Here is a 19,395-nt window from a genome sequence, read left to right as displayed (position 1 = left end):
TGCGCCCGCGGGCCGGCGCGCACCTGGGTACACGCACGCGCACGCTAGCTCCCGGCCTGGCGCCCTCGGGGGTCCGCTGCCCGCGTGCGCCCTGGAGACCTGGGCCCGCCCCTTTCCGCCGGGCAGACGCCTTCTGCGCACCGGCCTCATGCGCCCCTGTTGCCCAAATCCAGAAGCCGCCTTCCTTTTCCGCAGCCTGCGAGCTGCCCAGCCCCAGCCCGGCTCCCGGGGCTTGGTGAGTCTGCGGGGGCCCAGGGGAGACTCACATCCCAGCGCTGGGCTGGGCCTGGGCGCTCCCAGCCGCCCGCACGCACGTCCGCCGGCGCTGCCCCCTGCCCGGCCAGCAGCCTGGGAGGGCCCCCGCCCTCAGCACTCCGCCCCGAGGGCCGTCGCGGCCTCCCAGCGCGCTCCCGCGCTCAGCATCCGCGCGCCCCTGGCCCGGAACCCGCCCGGAAAGGGGCTGGCACTGAGCCTGCACCTGGTGGCGGGCAGGGGGCGCATTTAACATTTCCTTGCAACCTCGCAGGCCCACGGAGGGGTCGAGGAGGGATTGATATATTACACGTAAGAAAACAGGCTCAGATAAGCTAAATAAGCACGTGTATAGCCGAGGTCCGCCCAACCCCCAAACCTATGCACTTTCCTCTGCACCGCTCGAAGGCTTGACTTCAGCCTGACGGCTGAAGAACGCAGAACGAAGCTCCGAAATTCCCTCCTTCATCCTCCTCGGATCGATCGCTTGTATTAAGAAACCAAGATGGCAGATTTGTTGGGCAGTGGTAATCCCTCCCATTTCTGGACTACTTTGAACTGTTCGGAGCAATTTTGCATAGTATCTCATGTTTAGGGGATGATGCATGGGGGATTCAGACAGGCTTCATGGAATTTTTTTTCAGTAAAGGCCATTTGATCAGTGTAAAACTACATGTGATTTAGTGGAAAGACTCGTATTAAAAAAATTGCAAGTCAAAATTATTTCTGTGTCCAATTTTTTAGAAAAACAAAGATATTTTATGGAACTCCCACGCTATCATAGCAAGACCCCAGGAAAGGAATCACCAGGCACAGCACAGGCTAAAGGGAGACCCCAGCTGTAGAAGCGTACACACCCCTCCTGACAGTGACTCCAGGCTGGGGCAGGGAGCAGGGTCACTGGAGGGGCTGGGCCGCTTGGTCCTGGCAGCTCACCTGTGCTCCTGATGGCTCACCTGTGCTGCAGAGCCAACAAAACCCCTCCTTTCTAAGCTGTGAGGCCTCGGGCAAGTTAGTGAATTGCTGTAGGGTCTCAGTCTCCCATCTATATGGCGAGGCTGATGGGCCCTAATTGCTGGAGTCTGGTGAAGAGTCATCACTTCATTCGGTATACAGTGTGCTCGTGAAGCACCCACTGTGTGCCATGCACACTTCTCGACTCTGGAACTAGAGCAGTGCATGAGACGGACAAGGGCCTTGGCCTTATAGAATTTATTTTGAAGGCAAGGAGGGGGAGACAGACAATAAACCAGAAATAGGATAATTCTAGATAATGAAGACAATTAAACAGAACGATGTGATAGAACGGTGGACCGGTGGGTAGTTGAGTGGGGAAAGGGTGAGCTGAGACAGACAAAAAGCAGCCAGCTAGCGCGAGGAGGATCAGTGAAGACAGAGGGAACTTCAGGCACAAAGGCCCTGAGCGGGACAAGTTAGGTGGATGTGAGGACCGGAACACAGGCCAGTGAGCTGCAGCCGGTGAGGGAGAGGCTGAGGCTCCGCTGGGACACTGAGCACCCACCCTGGCAGCCAGCTGTGGTCAGGGACCCCTGGCTATTATTACTCCTGGTAGAACACAGTCCACTAAGAGCACATACACTAACACTCTGGAAGGTGCAGAGTCCAAAAGTAGTGCCGGATGCCCACTCCCCTAAACCCATTATGAGACCTGTAAAATAATCCCAAATGCCATCGGCAGCAACGACAAAAACTAACAGAGAATATAGTCTGCACCAGACCTGGAGAGCAGGGCTGGCTCTGAATCCTCAAATCTGCTGGGAAGACAGCAGCACAGATTTATTCTGCATCCTGCCTGGTGCTGCAGCCACAGACAGGGGTGGGCCCTTCTGTGCTTCTTCCACCTCACCTCTGACCTGAGAATTGGCCCCTGCATGCCCACGCATGCCCGGCTGCCCTGCAGTCCAGAGGCCAAGGTGGAAGGAGGGAGCTGGAGGCCGACCTGCTGGCCTTCTCCCCAGAAGCCACATGGGAATCTCGGCTTTAGACAGGTTTCGTGGGGAGTTGTTTATAAAAAGAAGCTCCTCTGGACATCCCAGCTGCCACAGCAAGATCACAGCACACTCAAGGTTAATTGGATAGAAAAGTACAAGTGCTGGCCCATGAAGACAACCTTATGCCCAGGGCATGGCCCAGTGCAAAATGAAAATGCAGTGTTAAAAAATGATGAATAATTCCCAAATGGTCCTAGCAGAGCACGAAAGCAATCAGAGGGCCCACCTCCCAGCAGGGCCCTGTGCAGTGCGCCGGCTGCCTGCGCGTGAGGCCGGCCTCACCCACAGCTCAAAAAAGACAGGGACGAAGCTTTTCAACTCCAGCACTAGCAGAATGGAAGCCACCTAGAAATCAGACCTGTGTGACCTGGGGTATGTAACCTCACCACCCGGGCCGTGGCTTCCTCGTCCCGAAAAACGGGGATCACGTCCTCAGGGCTGCTGCCCTCCTGAGTTTGTTGTGAGAGCTCAGATGAGATAATGAAGGGGGAGGTGCAGGATGGTGAGGCCGACGCGGATATCAGGGATCCCTGCTCCTCACCACGCCTGGCGGAGCTGTCCGATTGCTGAAGAACATCGCCATTCCTCAGCAATTAAGTCAAATTAACATAATTCAAACAAAACATCTAATTTTAGCTACGTGTAACAATTCCCCCTCAACAGAACAGACGCTGCTGCCTCTCATTCGAGGAGAGCAATGCCGGAGAGATGCAGGAAGGAAACCAACCCAATTGACACAGGCCTATCCAGGCAGGCACCGGACTGCCTCTATTTTCACAGCCGAGAGACGCGCCCCTGGATGGCTTCTACTGCATCCAACGGCTGAGCTGTCCCACTGGCACAGCTCCTCAGAGCTTCCCCCAGCGACCGAGGGGGCCTCAGCAACCACAGCAGCCCCCAGGACCAAAGACAACAGCTGGAGCGGGAATCAAAAGCCCTGAGGCTCTCCCAGTGGACCAGTCCTACAGCCTCAGTTTCCCTGTCTTTAAAATAAGAGCAGTAATGCCTATTCTGCCTTCCTCCCTCAAAGGGTTACTCCAGGCTCGGCTGCTCCGCGCTCTGGTGGGAAATCCCAGCCCTTATAAGCTGTGTGATTCTTTGAGTACAACGTGGTGAAGGAACTGGGAGAAACAAAGAGGGACTGTGGTTCCAGTGGAAACAGCCCCATCAAGTAAAGGCAGCACGAGGAAGAGCGTGCAGAGAGGGGATGTGCCCTCTGCATTGTGGGGAGAGGGCTAAATGGTTCAGGACCTTCCAGGCACCTCTGCTGGGGAGGAGGCTGCAGGGAGCTCCATCTGAGCACAGGAGCCTGAGCCCTTTCTGGGCCTGAAGGAAGGAAATGTGCTCTGGATAGATTATTCCAGACTGCTCCTCGTCCCACTGCCCTAATTAGTGCTCTTTGGGGCCTCGTGCAGCTCAGAGTGCCATCGGGGCCTGCTGTGCTGCCCGTCATGGCCTGTGTGGACGCTGAGTTTGTCCCACGCAGCTCTGGCCTCAGAGGCAGGGTCAAGTGCAGCCTGCTCCTTCTACAGACATAGAACCTAGAGGCAGTGAGGTGAAGGTTTTCAAATCAGGCAGCTGGCGTGAACCCAGCCCTGGCTCTGCTCAGATGTATGCGCTTGGGCAAGTTACTTAACCTTCCTGAGCCCTCCAAGGTCCTCAGCTGTAAAACGGGCTGTTCTCTGGCCCCTCGGGACCAGTGGGCTCAGCTGAGTGGTGTGCTGGTCAGAGGTGTCCCTTTCCTTTCCCTTCTCTCCTTCAGTGGAGAGAACGGCAGCCACCGACGGCTGGGCCTGCTGTTTTCCTGCTGGTAGTTGCGTAAGCAGTTGATAAACAAGACAAATAGAAACAACACAAATTTCGATCCCTAACACCCTATATCTGCTACTGCCTGCTTGTTATCAAAACCAGGATTTTAGAGAGAGATGGGCCAAGGTTTCCGCGTGGCCCTGGCACTTAGCAGCGGGGAAGCACACTTCATCTCCCTGAGCCTCACTTTCCTCCCAGGTGAAATGGAGCCTGACACCTGCCTCCCTGCAGGGCCACTGGGAAAAGAAGTGAAATAATGCTCTGGATGCTGGGTGTCCAGCGGGCTCTGTGCAACGATGGCTACTGTCCACACGGACCGGCTCTGTGGCTCCCAGGGCTCTTTGAGGCCTGAATATCCAAGCCCTCATCTCCCAGGAGACGCGACCACTGGAGAGGGTTCAGTTCAACATCAGCCCAGACCTGGATGTCCCCTTACAGGCAGTTCTCTCCTTCCTCTCCCAGCCCCAGCCAAGCACTGGAGAAACTGTGACAGGTTTTCAGCATCTGGGCTGCCATTAAAACCATTGGGCACTACATTCCAGGGCGAAGGAGAGGGCCACAGAGGCAGAGACTGAAATCAGAAAAGAACTTTAACTGGGGCTGAATTGGGATACTGACTCCTGAAAATCCTGACTCTTGGAAACTCAATAAGTGACAAAGTTGGAATTTTCCAAAACTGTGCAATTCATCTCTAAAAGATGAGTCTCTCAAAAGCCAGGACTGTCTGACAAACCTCATCATGTGTCGCACAGCGTGCCACCTGTTCTCTGGGCCCTGGGTTTGCCTGAGTCTGCTTTCCTGGGAAATGCAGCAGCAAGGGCTGCCTAAGCCCCATCCTCACGGCACCAGGGCCTCCCGGGCTCCTCCAAGCTCCAGGGGAGGACGCTTACTGTGCTCCTGACATTGAAAGCAACTCGGTGTGCGACAGACCCACTCACCGTGCCCTGAAAATAGAAGGCGCTCTGCCTCCCGCCACCCTGGTCCGCCTGCAGCAGGTTGTCTGTCTGCCTGCGGCAGGCCCTCCACCCCTCACAGGCTACTTGGTTACGACCGGAGAAGGAGGCACCTTAGGCTTCAGCAGGAGGTTTACAGAGTCTCAGGGGTGCCCGCTCACACAGGCTCTCCAAATACTCACCCCCAAGGACCAGATCCTTCACCCTTGAGCACGTGGCCCCCGCACTATATAGGCAGGCCCTCCTCTCCTCCAACTGCCCACAGCAGCATCTGCCTTGTAGAAATAATACATTGGATGGCGTGAGTATCAACGAGCTGAGCCAGAACCCAGAGCTGGGTGGTCTCTCACACTTCTGCTAACATCCCTATGCCCTGCAGCCTGGACTACGACACAGGGCGGCCCCCTCATCTGGGTCTCCCTTCCAGGACACCTCAGGCCAGGGTGAGCTAGCCGGCTCTGGGAACGATTTTGCCTGTGGCCTTATAAATTCACACCCTGCAGAATTACAGGTACCCCCAGAAAATTCTCAGAAGCCCTCTAAACCAATCCTCTTATTTTAGAGGCAGGGAAACTGAGGCTCAGAGAAGCATCCAAAGCTACACAAGAGAGCGGAGAGAACTAGAACTCAGCCCCAGGTCTCTTGACCCCGTGGCCTGTTCTTTTTGCCCACACCCACGCGTAGCTAAGGCCCACTAATCCGAGGGTGGCATGGAGGAAGGAGAGGCTCTACAGCCCAGATCACACACAGCCTCCCCTAACTGAGAAAGGCACGGTAATAGGTTAGCTTCACTTCCTCACTGGGTCCACAATCCTGCGCGGTCCTAGGACTTAGCTGAAAGTCTCATTAGCTTTAATAGGCCTGCGAAACTCCCTGGGCCCGCCTACAGTGGCTGAGTGGGAAGGGATCCTGGACGCCAGCTCGCCAACCTCCATTCAGGGTGGGCACCCCTTCTATAGCATCTTGGACTCGGACTCAGGAGAGCTTCTTGGAGGAGGTGAAGCTGGGCCTTAACGGATGAATAGGGATTCAACTGAGGGGCACGAGAGCACCACAAACTCTAGGGGCATCGGGGCGGGGCAGGGGTGCTGAGAGGTAAGATCCTAGTGGTAGGAGGTCATGAATGGCCTCAGAAGCCTCAGGGAAGAGTTTGACTTCATCCTAAAGGCAATTGGAAGTATGAAAGGTCTTAAAGGAAATGACAACTATCAGACTGTGCTTGAAAAAACATGAGTCTTCCTGCTGGGTGAAGACTGGACTGGAAGGGCACAACCAGTGGGGTTAGTGCAGGAATGGTGCTTGGGCAAGACAGCGGAGATGCAAGCAGGGGTGGAAAAGCTGAGTCCACGGGAGATCCTTAAAAGTTCTTCCTGAAGAACCTAATGATGGCGTAGCTTTCACCAGGGTACAGAATCATAGAGAATGTTTTTCCCATCTGCCTCTTTTAAGCCCTATCATGTGTGGGGCAATATTGACATGTGGATTCAACCACATGGCTTGTAGTCCAGAAGTCCTTCCAATGCAGATCTGTTCAAGAATGAGGTCCAAAGGCGACAAGCAAGAAGACAGTGTTAAAAGAAAGACAAACTGTTTGTTCTACCTAAAGCAGATAGCGAAACACAGCTGCTCCAGGACTCTGCAGCTGCATCATGGCTCCCGAGACATTGCTCAGCATCAGTGGACAGGCACTGGGTCCCTTCCACGTGTGCTGCAGCCATCCTAAAGCAGAGAAGACTCGTGGACTGGACCCATCACTCACCTGGCCCTGCCCAAGGCATCCCAAGGCGGGATGAGCTGAGCAAAGGCCCGCCCAGGAGCACCACGTAACCTCAGACCAGCAGGGCGGCGTTCTCGTGTCCAGAGCGGCTGAACCAAAGCAGCTCTTCCAAATGGCATTCATGTGGCTTTGCCCAATCGCCACGCCAAAGGAGAACCTAACGTCTCTGTAATCCAGTGCAACTCTCCGGGTGTTTCAGAATTTGAAGCTTTTCTGACTTGGGCTGTTTCCGACTTTTCACTTTAATGGGAGTTTTGAGTCAGGTTCGCATTTCGCCACAGCCTTTCCTAATTCATTTAAGAAACTGGCAGCAATACTAGATGAGTACAACCAGCCTTGGGATGTAAACTTGACGGCCATCTCTGGAAAGGAGTTTACTCTATTCGAATTATATACAAGGTGAGAATTCAGCTAAGTGGGACCAGACTTTCATCTTTCAAGGCTTATTTGGGGTGGGAGAGGAAAACTCCAGTGGTCTCATTCTTTGAAATCTTCACTTATTGATCCATTCAGCGCTCTGGGTGCAGACATTCATTTCTCTCTGCCACCCCACCCCCACATGCACAGCCTGTTAGAGCTCATGTCCCAGACTTCATTGATTGTTCCGGTGGGAGATGGGCATGTGTGGGAACCAGGCATTTATTGCAGGCATTTATTTGTGCATTGGACCAGGCATTTCTTGAGTGCTTACTACATCCGAGATACTTTGCATATTTAACTCATTCAGTCCTTCCAACATCCCTGTGTGGTGTGTGGGAGATATTCTACCTTATAAATGGCAAAACTGAGACTCAGGGAGGGTAATTAAGCAACTTGCCCAAAGTCACCCAGCTGGTAAACATCTGAGCCAGGAAACCAGCCCAGGACCATCTGACTCCGTCTAAGCCCAAAGCACGCATCTCTTCAGCGCTGCCTTGACATCACAATCAAAGATGACCTCCTGACACTCACTAAAGTCCTCTGGGTTTTCCGGCCACCTGCCCATGAGCATACTGGAGTAACACGGGGCAGGGTAGCCTAACCTCCTCTAGGACTTGGGAGGCAAGGTCTAACCTGAACCCTGGTGGAGGAGTTGGCCTTGGTGTTTGAGGTGAAAGCTTTAGCAGACAGGAAGATCTACAGGCAGAGAAAGCATACACATCCAAAATCCTAGAAGAGAGTGCAGCTGAGTGTAGCTCGTAGGAAAGGACGAGGGGGGATGGCAAAGGCAGCCAAGTGGGGGGCGCTGGGAAGCCAGAGCAACGAGCCTCGACCTCATTCTAAGGGCAATTAGGAAGCCACTGAAGGATTCACAGGAGGGAGTGTCCAGATCTGATTTGCATTTCTGGAAGATCATTCTGGCTGCAGAGTGGAGTATTCGACCCAACACACACACATTTTCAGGTTGGTTTACAATGGATGGCTACACATGCCAAGACCCAACTGCCCAGATTTTTCGGGACCACACTCCAGCTCCACTTGGAGCCAGTACATTCTGTTACCTACTTGGCTCTGCTCCACGTCACCTTGGAATTCTTTATGGGGGGTGTGACATCATCTATACACTCCAGCTTCCATCTCCAGAAGACAAACAGGCAGAGAAGGCCTGGCTACTCTCTTTGACAAGCAGGCACCTTCTGTCCTTTCTTTTCTTTTAATTACATTACATTTTTTAATTACATTATATCTTAAGCATATGCCTATTTTTTTATTAGAAGCATATTCTTAAAAACACATTCTTTTAAGCATCACTTTTAGTGAATGCGTAGCATTTCACAATATGGGCGATGGCGTCAAAGTCATTGTTGAAGAATAGTTAGTCCTGCCTCCCTCAGCCCACCTCCAGCCCCAGGGTCCTGCTTTCCGTGCAGGAGGGAGCATCCACCAGGCAGATTCTGGAGTTGCCACAAGGCCCTGTCGGCTCCTCGCGTGCATGCACCCTATTTAAAGCAATCAGTCAGAAGATCTGCACTCCAGGGCTCGCTGGGGAGCTCGGACTTGAACTGCCTGCCTCTTCTTTCCACTGCAAGCCTGACAGGTTCCCCGATATTCCAGAATGTTTTCTATTAGCTCTCTCCCTCTACCAACTGAGAGCCCCAGGAAGCTACCTAACAAAACACTATCTTCCCAAAAAGGGACTCATAATTTTCTTCCTAACCTGTTTCCCTTTCTCTTTCCTGGCTCAACGAAAGGCACCACTAAATACAAATCCTCCACATATGTCAGAGCGGAACCTGCAGCATCGTCCCTGATTACTTACTCACACCCACTTTCTTACTCACAAAGACCAACTTTCTCTACCACCCAAATGTCTCCAGTTGTCACATGCTCTCCATCCCTACTAGCTGCCCCAGCTCAAGATAGCCCACTCCTCAGCTGGATCACCCCTCAGCATTCTAGATGCTCCGCTTACAACAGAGTCACCCAACCCCAGCCCGTTTCTGCACTGTGGGCATAGTAGCCTTCAGACTTCTGCCTGGAGCCCCTCAGGGCTTCCTCTGCCCTTGGACCCAGCTGGGCCCCTGTCTCAGCTCCCTCTCCAGCTCATCCTGCCGTCTCTCACTCTGCCCCCTTTGCCCCTGTTACTGGGCCCGCGGTTCCCAAACCACTTCCTCCTCCGGACGCTGCCTGCTCAGCCTCCACACATGCTATTGCATCAGGTGATGTCCTGCCCCACTGTCCTCTGGGCTGAACCCTAGCAGTCCATGAACACCCAGCCTCTCCCCTCTCCCTCTCCCCTCCTCAGGCCCAGGCCAGCACCCTGCCCAGGCTTACTTCTCCCATTGGACTGGCCACAGGGCTAAAGTCAACTCTGCTTCCCCACCTCCTTTGGGAAATTGGATACAAAATAAAGAATAAGTAAATACAAATCCTCCACTCTCCCACCTTTTTCCTTCATCTCCTGGTTTGATTCTCCCTTGGTCTTGACACATTCCATCAACTGTTCCTGTCAGTCTGCTGGAACAGGGGCTAGAACAACTTGCTCTATGCCAGCTTCACCTGACGGCAGCTTGCTGGACCTGCAGGTGCCTGGCCCCGCCCACACCCAGCATCAGGTTCCGCAGGTGGGAGGCGGGCCAGGCCTGCATGTAACAAGCCCTCTCTCCCAAGGCAATCCTGATACTGGCTAAGCTGAGGGGCCACTGGGCCATTTCTCCCTCCCTCTTTTCCTGTGGGTCTCACCTGGAGTATTTGGGGCTGTCCCTTTAATCTCAGAATTGAGTTTAGGAGTCACGGCTCTAGCCAGTCCATAGAAAGCATCTCCTTTCCTTTTCCTGTAATGCTTCCTCTTTCTCCCCCCACCCACCTCTCCCAATTCTACTTCAATGAAACTCTGGCCTTCAAACCTCCTACACCTGTTTTTCTCCCTGACTGCACTCTTCCTTTGGGCATTACTCAGCCTGCTTGACTTCTTAGGGGCAAGAAATAGAACCATGCAGATCCAAGGGATGGATAAGAGAACTCGGGCAAGAGCTGGGCCGTGCTCATCTCCTATTCTCACCCGTCCCTGTCACACCTACCACCAAGTCCAGCTCCTGGCGAGCGCTTCCTGTAGAGGCCCAGGACCTCAGAGGCCCAGGAATCCTTACCGTAACAAGCAAAGTCCCAGATAGGAGGAAAGAGTGGATGACGATGGCAGAAATGGCGTCACTCTGTCCTACATGTGTAACGTGCACACACTATTAAACAACTATGTTGAGAAGATGCTGACTATGTGGGAGGTAGAGAAATGCCCAAAACAGAAAGGAAAGAGGAAAATAACCATTTTGTGAGGCAGACAAGCTGGAAACAGAGGTCCTCCCTGGGACTCAGGCTCCGGCCACTCCTTCATCTGGCCTCTTGTCTCGACCCAGGTCCCCGGACAGGGTCCTCACCCTCAAGCGGGCTGCTCCCGAGACGTTCAGAGGAGCCTGGGACACCCAGGCCCAGCTGGAATCGCAGGCCAGCACTTCTTCCTGAGCCCAGATCACCTGCCTCCTGTCTCTGCCACGGGTTACTTCCTCCTCTGGCAGCTTTCCCACTAATTTGCAAGTCCTTCACGTGAAGGCAGGAAAAATTCCTTCGGTTCTGATGCTCCTCTCAGCGCCTCACACAGCCCTGAATATCCTGAGGGTGCAAGAAATTCCTAAGGAGGCCGCCTAGTGCAGAGGTCTGTGGATAAGCCTTGGAGCCCAGGATGTGCTCTGCAGTCACGACACCGTTGGTGGCTCCAGAGCGACAAAGCCTGCAGGGCATGCGGGCTCCTAATAAACACAGACTCCTCCCTTGACAAACAAAGAAGGTTGTTCAGTAGCTATCATAGTCCATGACGGCTGACATGGATAAAAATGTATTAACTGATACTATATCATCACCCTAGCAAAAACATGCAGAAACGTTCTTTGAGGGAAAGCATCCAGTCTCATTGAAAACAAATGCCAAAAAGTTTTTTAAAAAAAATTGCCTGGCTTCCATTTTTTTCCTAATTTTTAAAAAAATTACGTCTTCCTTGCTTTAGCTGTGAGCGTCCACAATCCAAGTCCTCCTTCTGGGGGGATGTGTGGCGCTCGCACTCCTGAGATGCACGGTCTCCTGGAGGAGCCTGGTCTGCCCAGAACATGGCGTGTTCCATTATCGGCGACATTCCACACACCGGATTTATCAGCCACGGCCACAACAGCGATGTATTCTCAGAAAGTTTAGGAACCACTTTTATGTCCCCCTTTTGATATACAGTTACAATGGCCATGCAGGACTTTAATAAAGCCCATCTCAAAGTGACAGACTGGACCCACGTAGATAACTGAGTGTGTGATAATAAAGCTTGTCAAAATAGGAAATTCATTCCTTTCCTGAAAACGAAATGAAGATATGATTTAAAGTATCCTTTTTTCATTTACCAGCACTGAAATAATAATGTGCTGGCCTTTCTAGGCAAACACCAAGATTTCATGCCACCATGGGAAGGCTAGGTATGAGCTTTGGCATCTGATTAATTAGAAAGAATAACTTACTTAACAAGCATTATGTTAGTAACTATAACCTCTTAAATATATGGGCGTCTTAAAATTTACAAAGCACACCCCACCCTCATTTGATTCTCATCCCTATTTTACAGATGAGCAAACTGAGGCTCAGAGAAATTCAGAGGTTTATTCATACACAGGTGGCCAACACATGCAAGAGCTGATGCTGGAATCCAGGCATCTGACTTCTAGCCCAGTGCTCTATAAGGGGTGGACTTTTGGGCTGCTTTTTGAAAACACAAGGAGCCAAGCAAAGCTTATTTGCCTTTTTCGAAAACCAAACGTTGATGACAACAGACTTTGCATTAGTCAGAATAATTCATGGGAAAAAAATTATTTACTTTTTCCAATCCTATAGAGCCAACTCTTCCAAAATGAAATAGAAAGACCAAGAGAAAATCTGAACCATGTAGCTGCCAACTCAATGCAAGCCATAAATATTCACTGAGGGGCAGGACAAAGACTCAGGCTTTGGCTTCAAGGAGCTTACAATTTAGTGGAAGGGATAAAACAAGTACGCGTGTCACACACAGAAACACACACACACACACACACACACACCCAGCACAAAGGCTGACATAACACAGAGGCCAAAGACACAATAATGCAGCTGGGGGAGGAGGGGACACCCAGGAAAGGGTTCTTGAAGAAGACAGTGGTGGGCTTTGACATTGAGGGAGGAAGAAATGGATGACGGACCAGCCTACGCAAAGGCATCACAGAGGCCAAGCAGGGGAATGGCCTAACACACATGAAACCGGTCTGGCACACAGCATCCATTCACTAATGCTTACTCATTTTTATCGGAAGAGAGGAGGAAAAGGCCTTAGACTGAGGTTAAGAAAAAAAAGCACCGCCATATTGAGGGTAGATAAGAAGAATAGTGAGCAAGAGAAGGGACAGGTCCCAGGAGCCAGCTCGTGGGCTCCTTCACAGGGAAACCACTTGCTTGGGGCTCTGAATTTCTGCTGCTGCCTCACCTACACCGAGCAGCGGCTGTGAGGAGCAAGTGATGTGCAAATCGTACAGTGCTGGACACAGTTGAGGGTATAAGATCTTCTCTGCCCACAGGCCCCTGCTCTCCTGGTCTAGCCGATGGTAGGGGGTGATGGTGGCACCAGGGAGCAGCCCCCACCACCACTGCCTCTGCAGCAGCGGTGGGGGGGGGGGGGGAGCTGGGTTGGCAGACAAACCTGGAGCAGGCTGGGGAAGTTCCCACATCATCAGCCACTGCCAGCACCTCCCAGAGCTTGCGAGGGGCAGGTCCACTTCCATTTTTTAAGGCTCCCAAGGTACCAAAAAAAGAAGTGACGCCAAAGCAGGCTTCCCAAAGTTGTGGTATATTTTAAAGGCTCGCAACTAATAAATTAACACATTTAATAATTAACATGCAATTCAACATAATTATGCTAGTCAAAAGCCAAATAGAAACTTTATATACAAACATCAGTTCATACAGAACACATGCCAGTAACTTGGTTGGGCAACAGGACCCGGGTTTAAAGATGTGTGATGAACATCATTCTCTTTCGATCATGTCCGTTATCTCTCAGGTTGAGATTATACTCATCTGCAGATAACAGCAGAAGTTTAAATTTGTAGCCCTTTATGAATGCTTAACTCCCCTCCCTTCACCTCACTCTTGCTCATCCCTCCCCACATCCACCCCCCCATCACCCTCCTGGTGATGAGCCTGGGCCACGAGCATGCCAGTCTCGTGCAGGTGCCCCCAGATGTCCTCTGTGATTCCAATCACTGGATCAACCAAATCCATCTCTGTAGCCCAGGAGCAGGGCCTCGTCCCGCTGTGCTGAGGCTGAGGGCTTTTTGGGGGGTGCTGCATAGACCAGAAGGAGCGATGATGCTGCCTGCACAGCAAAGAGGCGAAGGCCACTTTCCACTCCTGGGCTTGCTGCTTTTTTTCTTTCTGCACCCTCCTCTGCTTGGCTCCTTGGGGCCCTGTGCAAATACCGTTGGTGTTCCAAATGGCTAAAACCACTTGACATTTAGAGCAGCAGAGACCCTGCAAGGAAGTGACTGCATGCTCAGTGGTAGAATTCACTGCACCAAAAAATTAGGCGGTTCCACTGCCTGCCTCCAAATCTCTATTGCTTTGCAAATAATTAAAAAAGAGAGAAATATCAGCTGTTCTTCAGATGCCCCCAAAAGACAGTCAGTCAACGAGTGTATTGCTCACCTGAACACCTGCCCATGACCAAGACAACATCTAGGCAAGCAGAGACAAACACGCGAATCCACGCATTCAACCACCCCTTCCACACACATTCGCTGCCTGCCCATGGTGTCAGGCACTGAGCTGAGTGGTGGGGCCACAGCTATGAACAAGACAGGATCTTTACCTTCCCCAGCATCAGAGGATGCAGTTGGGGGACAGAACGAGGGACAAGGAGGGAGCTCAGTGGACGCTGTCCCTGGAAGGGTCTTTGCAGGGACTGCAGGGCGCGGGCTTCGTGTGATCCCTTAAAGTCAGGCTGAAACGCCAGCCCCCCAGCTCTCTCACCCCTCAGCCTCTCTTCCTTTCTTTCCGTCTGCCTGTCTCCCTCCTCCTCCACCCTCGGCCTCACTTTCTCTCCAGCCTCCCTGTCCTCCTCTCCTAACCTCCACGTCTGCGTAAACATCAACAGCACACGCATTCTTATGGCCAAGGCTTCCTCAGCCCCGGAAAGCCGTGGCTCTTAATGCAAATGCCTGCTTTACACATGCTGTGCCATTCATTTATTTCCCTCCCAACCTTCAGACGCAGGGAGACTTATCAGTGAATGTCATAAATAGCGGATTTTATTTTATTTTTTTAAAGCTGCAGCTGCAACAGCAAGTATCTGACGAGGACTACACAAACAGAAAACTGAATGAAGCCCCAGAAGACTGCAGGCATTCTTGGAGCTCTAGAGTTTTAGCTCAATTCCCGGCGTCGGGGTGGTTTCTATCTGTGTCAGTCAGTGCGTCACAACACCAGCCTCCACCCCGCGCTGCACAGCCCCCCTTAGCAAGCGCCTTCCCACACAGCACCATCAACTGTAAAACCGCAGCCGCCGCTGAAGTTACAACCGCGATCATTTCTACAAATGGGGAGGGATGCGGCTCTGCTCAGCCAGTCCCCGCTGAGTAGGGTACCCATGGGACAAACACCTTTCCTTTTCGTAAATTCAGAGCGCCCTTGGCTCGGCTGCACATTCACACGAGTTACTGATTCACTGGAATAAAATATTTGCATGTATGAAGCTCCTTCTCCATGCTAATGTAAGGATGGTCCCACAGCATCCCAGTGGTTCGTGGTCACCAACTGTGAAGTCCTCAGTTGCTTGATTTTAATATACTTTGCCTTGAAAAATGGTTTCATTTGTGAAAAATCAGTCTTAGTTAGACTTCACCTCACATGAACTTTCCATTTAGCCGCAGGTCACCTGCTTCCCCAGCCCCGCTGGGCACCCTCTGCCTTCTCCAGACATTCCCTCCTGCCTCGCTCTGTCTCCCTCACCTTCCTCTCGAGGGCCTTCCACCTTCTCACGATTTTGTATTTTGCTACAGATTTTAACTCTCCTCTCTGCGATGGCTCTCAAGAGCATGCCAATGGCTATGAGAACTCACAGTCATTATGCAACACAAAGGCAGCACCCCATGCCTCACCCGGACCACATCCCCTCTCACCCAAAGAATCAGCTCTAAGAATTTACGTCATTGCTATCACTTTGAATTAAGATTTCCCTATTATTGTTGTATCAATCACAGTACCCAGGACACCGCATAAAATAATGAAAATCTGTATGGAAGATTTTCCAATGCTTACTGACGCAGTATGCTGTGACCAGCTAGTAAAACGAAATAACACAAGTCGGGAGGAGGGGAATATATCATCATCTAGCCCTCAAAATGGAAATAACGTTTACTAAGAATGGAAGGATTAAGCCCAAAGAAGTAAAAAGAATATTGAAATTGCCACTTGTATGTATGTGTGTTACATACCATCGGGATTCAGAGCTGTATTAAAGGGAGTTTCACAGAGTGGAAAGAAGTCAAAGAAGAGTAGAAGGGAGAGTTTTGTTTTGACTATTGCTCAAAAAAATTATTTACAGCATCAGGAGCATCAAAGAAGAAGCTCAAGAGCAAGAAGCAGGAATAAAAACAGTGAGTGAGCAGTTTGGAGAGGATCGGCTTGGCTCCTAAAGCAATCGGCAGGCATGGAAATAGAGAGTACCCCTTCCGAACAAGAAGCTTACATTCATGCCAAGAAAGTGGGTGAGCACTGTCAGCTGTAACCAGACGTCCCCCCATGACTCACAGGATGGGCTCCGGTATTTCAGACCCCAGCAGAAGACTTGATGAGATTCTCTCTCTAAGTGGCACCAACCCAAACTCTGATTCACCATCGGCTTGGGGAAGGCCTCTTTTTCTGTCCTGCTAAAGGAGTGGTGCTTTGGGAAACTATTATTTACACACAAGATGGCAATCCCTCGAGGGAGGAGGGGCTGTCTTTTGAAGAGGTACGGGAAGCCCGGAGCGCGTGGGTTACTGCGGTTACTCTCGGAGAACATCTCTGGCCCATGTCTCATCTCTACGTAAAGGCTGGATGTGGGACCAGCTGACCAGCTCGCAAGTGCACTGTGACCCACAGGCAGCCTGCTCCCCGCACTCTGCTGTCAACTGCAGGTTCCAAACTTCTTTCTCAGAGAGAGAAAATTTCAGGGAAAAAAATGTTTCCTCTCAACCAAGACCAGTGCCTCTGCTCCGGAACCCCAGGGGCCCATTCCCTGGTGAGGACACTTGCAGGCCATGCCTCACATCAACTTCTTCAGGTTAAAATGGCTCTGCTGAGCTGGAGGTCAGCCCCGTCTCCAGTTCCCAGAATTGCATCCCTGTCCTGCTGGCCTCCTCCACGGGCTCTAAAACAGCTCTGGGCTGGACCCCTGGGCCCAGTGAACCACCCCCTCCCCTCACAATCAAAAGTGTTTCAGACTAAAAGGTGTTTCTCACCAAAGGTGTTTCTAAAGGTGCTTTGAATCAGAGGGAGGAAGACCCCAGACCCAGAAGGGGAGTGGTGAACACACAAATAGTTGCCCTCTGGGGTCTGGGTCCTTGTGGGGGGATATCTTGTCTCCACACGCCTCCAAAAAGGCAGTCCCGTTCTCTGACCAGGTCCCTGGGCCAGGCTGGACAGCACCTCTGTCTGGCTTCCAAAGGAACTTCTCCTCCCGCCATCAGTCGCTCATCTTGAGTGACCCGAACATACGATACTGCCAAACGCCCCGGGGGCATGCCCCTCTGCTGCTGGACCCGGCGGGGTTAGGACAGCTGGGCTTGAGAAAGGTAGAGAAGGGCAGGAGCCCCGCTCCTTCAGACCTGAAAACGATGCTCTCCGCGCCGGAGAGCGGGTCACCGGGGGAGGCGCCGCGCCGAGCAGCCTCCGGAGCCCGAGCCGCCTCTCCCAAACCGGCTTCCTTGGAAAGCCAGGAGAGGCGGCGAGCCGAGCCGGCGCGGAGCAGCCCAGCACCCGGCCGCCCGCCGCGAGGCCGGAAAAGTTCCTCCCGAGCGGAGCGGGCCTGCCGGCATCTGTCCAAGGTGCTGAAAGGTCTCCGCCGGCGGCCGGCCGGCCAGCTGCCGCGCGCCCTCAGCCTCCTGGCCGCCCGCTCTGCCCTTCCAGCCTCCTGCCCTGTCCTCTTCCCGGCCGCACCGAAGCCTCTTCCCTCTTCTCCCGCCCCGCGCCCTCCACTCTCGGGAGGCACCAACTCCGCCGGCGCCCGGGCCCCCTCGCCCCGACCTCGCTCCCGGGTCTGCCAGGCCCCTTCCCCCAGCAGCCACCTCCAGGCGCCTCTGCCGCCGGGCTGTCGCCGCCGCCCCCCTCTTACCTTCTTCTTTCGGTCACGGGAGCGGTTCCTTCGCTTCCTGTTGGATTCCTCCTTCTCCTTCTGCTCCTGGAGGGCCTGCGCCTCGATGTCTTTGATTTTCTTCAGCTGTTTGGCCGCTTGAGCCATGGCGGGTCACGGTGCTCCGGTCCCCGCCTCCCGGACCCCTCACACTTGGCAATCCAGGTGGCGACACCCTCCCGAGGAGGAAGAGAAGGAGTCTCTGCTCGGCGGAGGGGAGCTTCTTTCCCCGCCGCGGGAGGGATGCGGCCGGGTCGGCGGGGGAGGCGGCTGCGAGACGCGCGGAGGGCGAAGCGCGCCGAGGCTGCCCCGCGGCCCCCGGAAGGCGCCTCCCGCCGCGGCCGGAGCTCGCTCGCCGGCGCCCGGGACGGGCTCTGGGCTCGGCCCGCCGCCTCCCTCCCTCCGAGCCTCCCTCCCTCTCCTGCGGCGGCGGCGGCGGCGGCGCAGGGGGCGGGGGCGGGGAGGCGGCTCGTACTGCGGCGAGCGGCGAGCGGCCCGGGAGGAGGCGGACTCCAGCAGTTAACGCAGGGGGGCGCGGGGGCCGCTCGCGGCCGGGGGGCCCGGCCGGCCCGACGAGGCTGGGCGCGCTCGGCGCCCGCGCTGCTGCATTGCGAGCGCCGGCTGCGGGCGGGAGGGCCGGCCGGGCTGCCGCCACTGCAGTGCCGCCGCCGCCGCCGCCGCCGCCGGACGCACGGGCCCCCGCGCCGTCGGGTCGAGGAACAAAGCCGCCGGGCCGCCCGGCGTTGGCGGGGCGCCGCCGAGGACCCCGCTGCGGGCGGCCTCGCCGCGCGGGGGGGCGAGGGGGGGCGGCGGCGGGCGGTGGGCCCCGCGCCCGGGCGACCCCGCGGACCAGCGCGCCTGCAAGCGGCGGCGGAAGCGCCGGCATCGCGGGGCGCGGAGGCCGGCGGCGCGGCCGGGGCGGGGGCCGGGCCTGGGGCGCCCCCGGGCGGCGGCTGGGCCCGGGCCCCGCCCACACCGGGCTCCGCGGCCGGCCGGCCGGGGGCGCCGCCGAGGGGCGCGCGGTGCAGGGCTCCCCGGGGAAGAGCCTGTTCCCCCCGCCGCTCGCTTCGAGCTTGATTTGCCCCTTTCGGACCATGTGGACCTTTCATTTGCATATTTACCAATTATAGATAGAAAATGTGTCCAAGATGAAGTGAGCAGTCTTCCTTTCTGCTCTCTCTTGACCGGAGAGGAACCAGGCCTCTGCCTCGGGGACCGCCCACCCCCCGTTCCCGACACTCATACGCCCGCGCCCGGCAGCGCCTGGGCCGGTGTTCAGCTGTAAAGAGCCACACCCCCGGCCGGTGGGGTCACGCAGCCACACACCCAGGCTGCGGGAGGAGAAGGGGCATTAAACTCATCTAACACCCCCTCGCGTGACAGGCGGGGAAACTGAGGCCCCGCTTGGGAACCACTGCCCCTTCAGTCTGCTGCCGCTCCCAACCCACTCCTTCCCCGTCCAGTGGGAAGAAAGCTCTTCGTCCACACAGGGCTAAAGAAGGATTTGTGGAAAACACTACTTAAGAATTGGTGAAAAGTCACTGTAAAATAGTCCGCTTCCGGTGGCCCTCCTAGGCTGAGGGCCTGATGCAGACGTTTAACCAGCCACAGCCCAGAGCCTAGAAAGTAGGACATGGGGACATGACTCTCAAAGGGCCCTGCACTGGGCACCACCCCTTCCGCGCTTACAGTACACACTTGGGGAGTGGTTGAGTCACCCACCCC

At 54.4% G+C, this 19,395-nt stretch overlaps 1 protein-coding gene across 7 annotated transcripts in view; it reads right to left on the bottom strand.

Moving 5' to 3' along the window:
• ANK1 (ankyrin 1) overlaps window positions 1-17,914 on the bottom strand; it is a 208,192-nt gene extending 190,278 nt beyond the window's left edge. For 3 of the 7 annotated variants that reach the window (XM_044750882.2, XM_044750883.2, XM_070500061.1), the window contains exon 1: window positions 17,653-17,901. In XM_044750882.2, coding sequence (XP_044606817.2) covers window positions 17,653-17,778 — 126 coding nt within the window. In that variant the 5' untranslated portion in view covers window positions 17,779-17,901. Of the gene's footprint in view, window positions 1-17,652 lie in introns of all 7 variants that reach the window. The other 4 variants (XM_044750887.2, XM_044750890.2, XM_044750888.2 and 1 more) reach the window with 3 other exon arrangements.
• Between the last annotated feature and the right edge of the window lie 1,481 nt (window positions 17,915-19,395).

Source organism: Equus asinus, chromosome 27 (genome assembly GCF_041296235.1).
Source record: "Equus asinus isolate D_3611 breed Donkey chromosome 27, EquAss-T2T_v2, whole genome shotgun sequence".
NCBI classification, from domain to species: domain Eukaryota; kingdom Metazoa; phylum Chordata; class Mammalia; order Perissodactyla; family Equidae; genus Equus; species Equus asinus.
The sequence above is the reverse complement of the archived record's forward strand: the minus strand, read 5'-3'. Positions and strand labels throughout refer to the sequence as shown.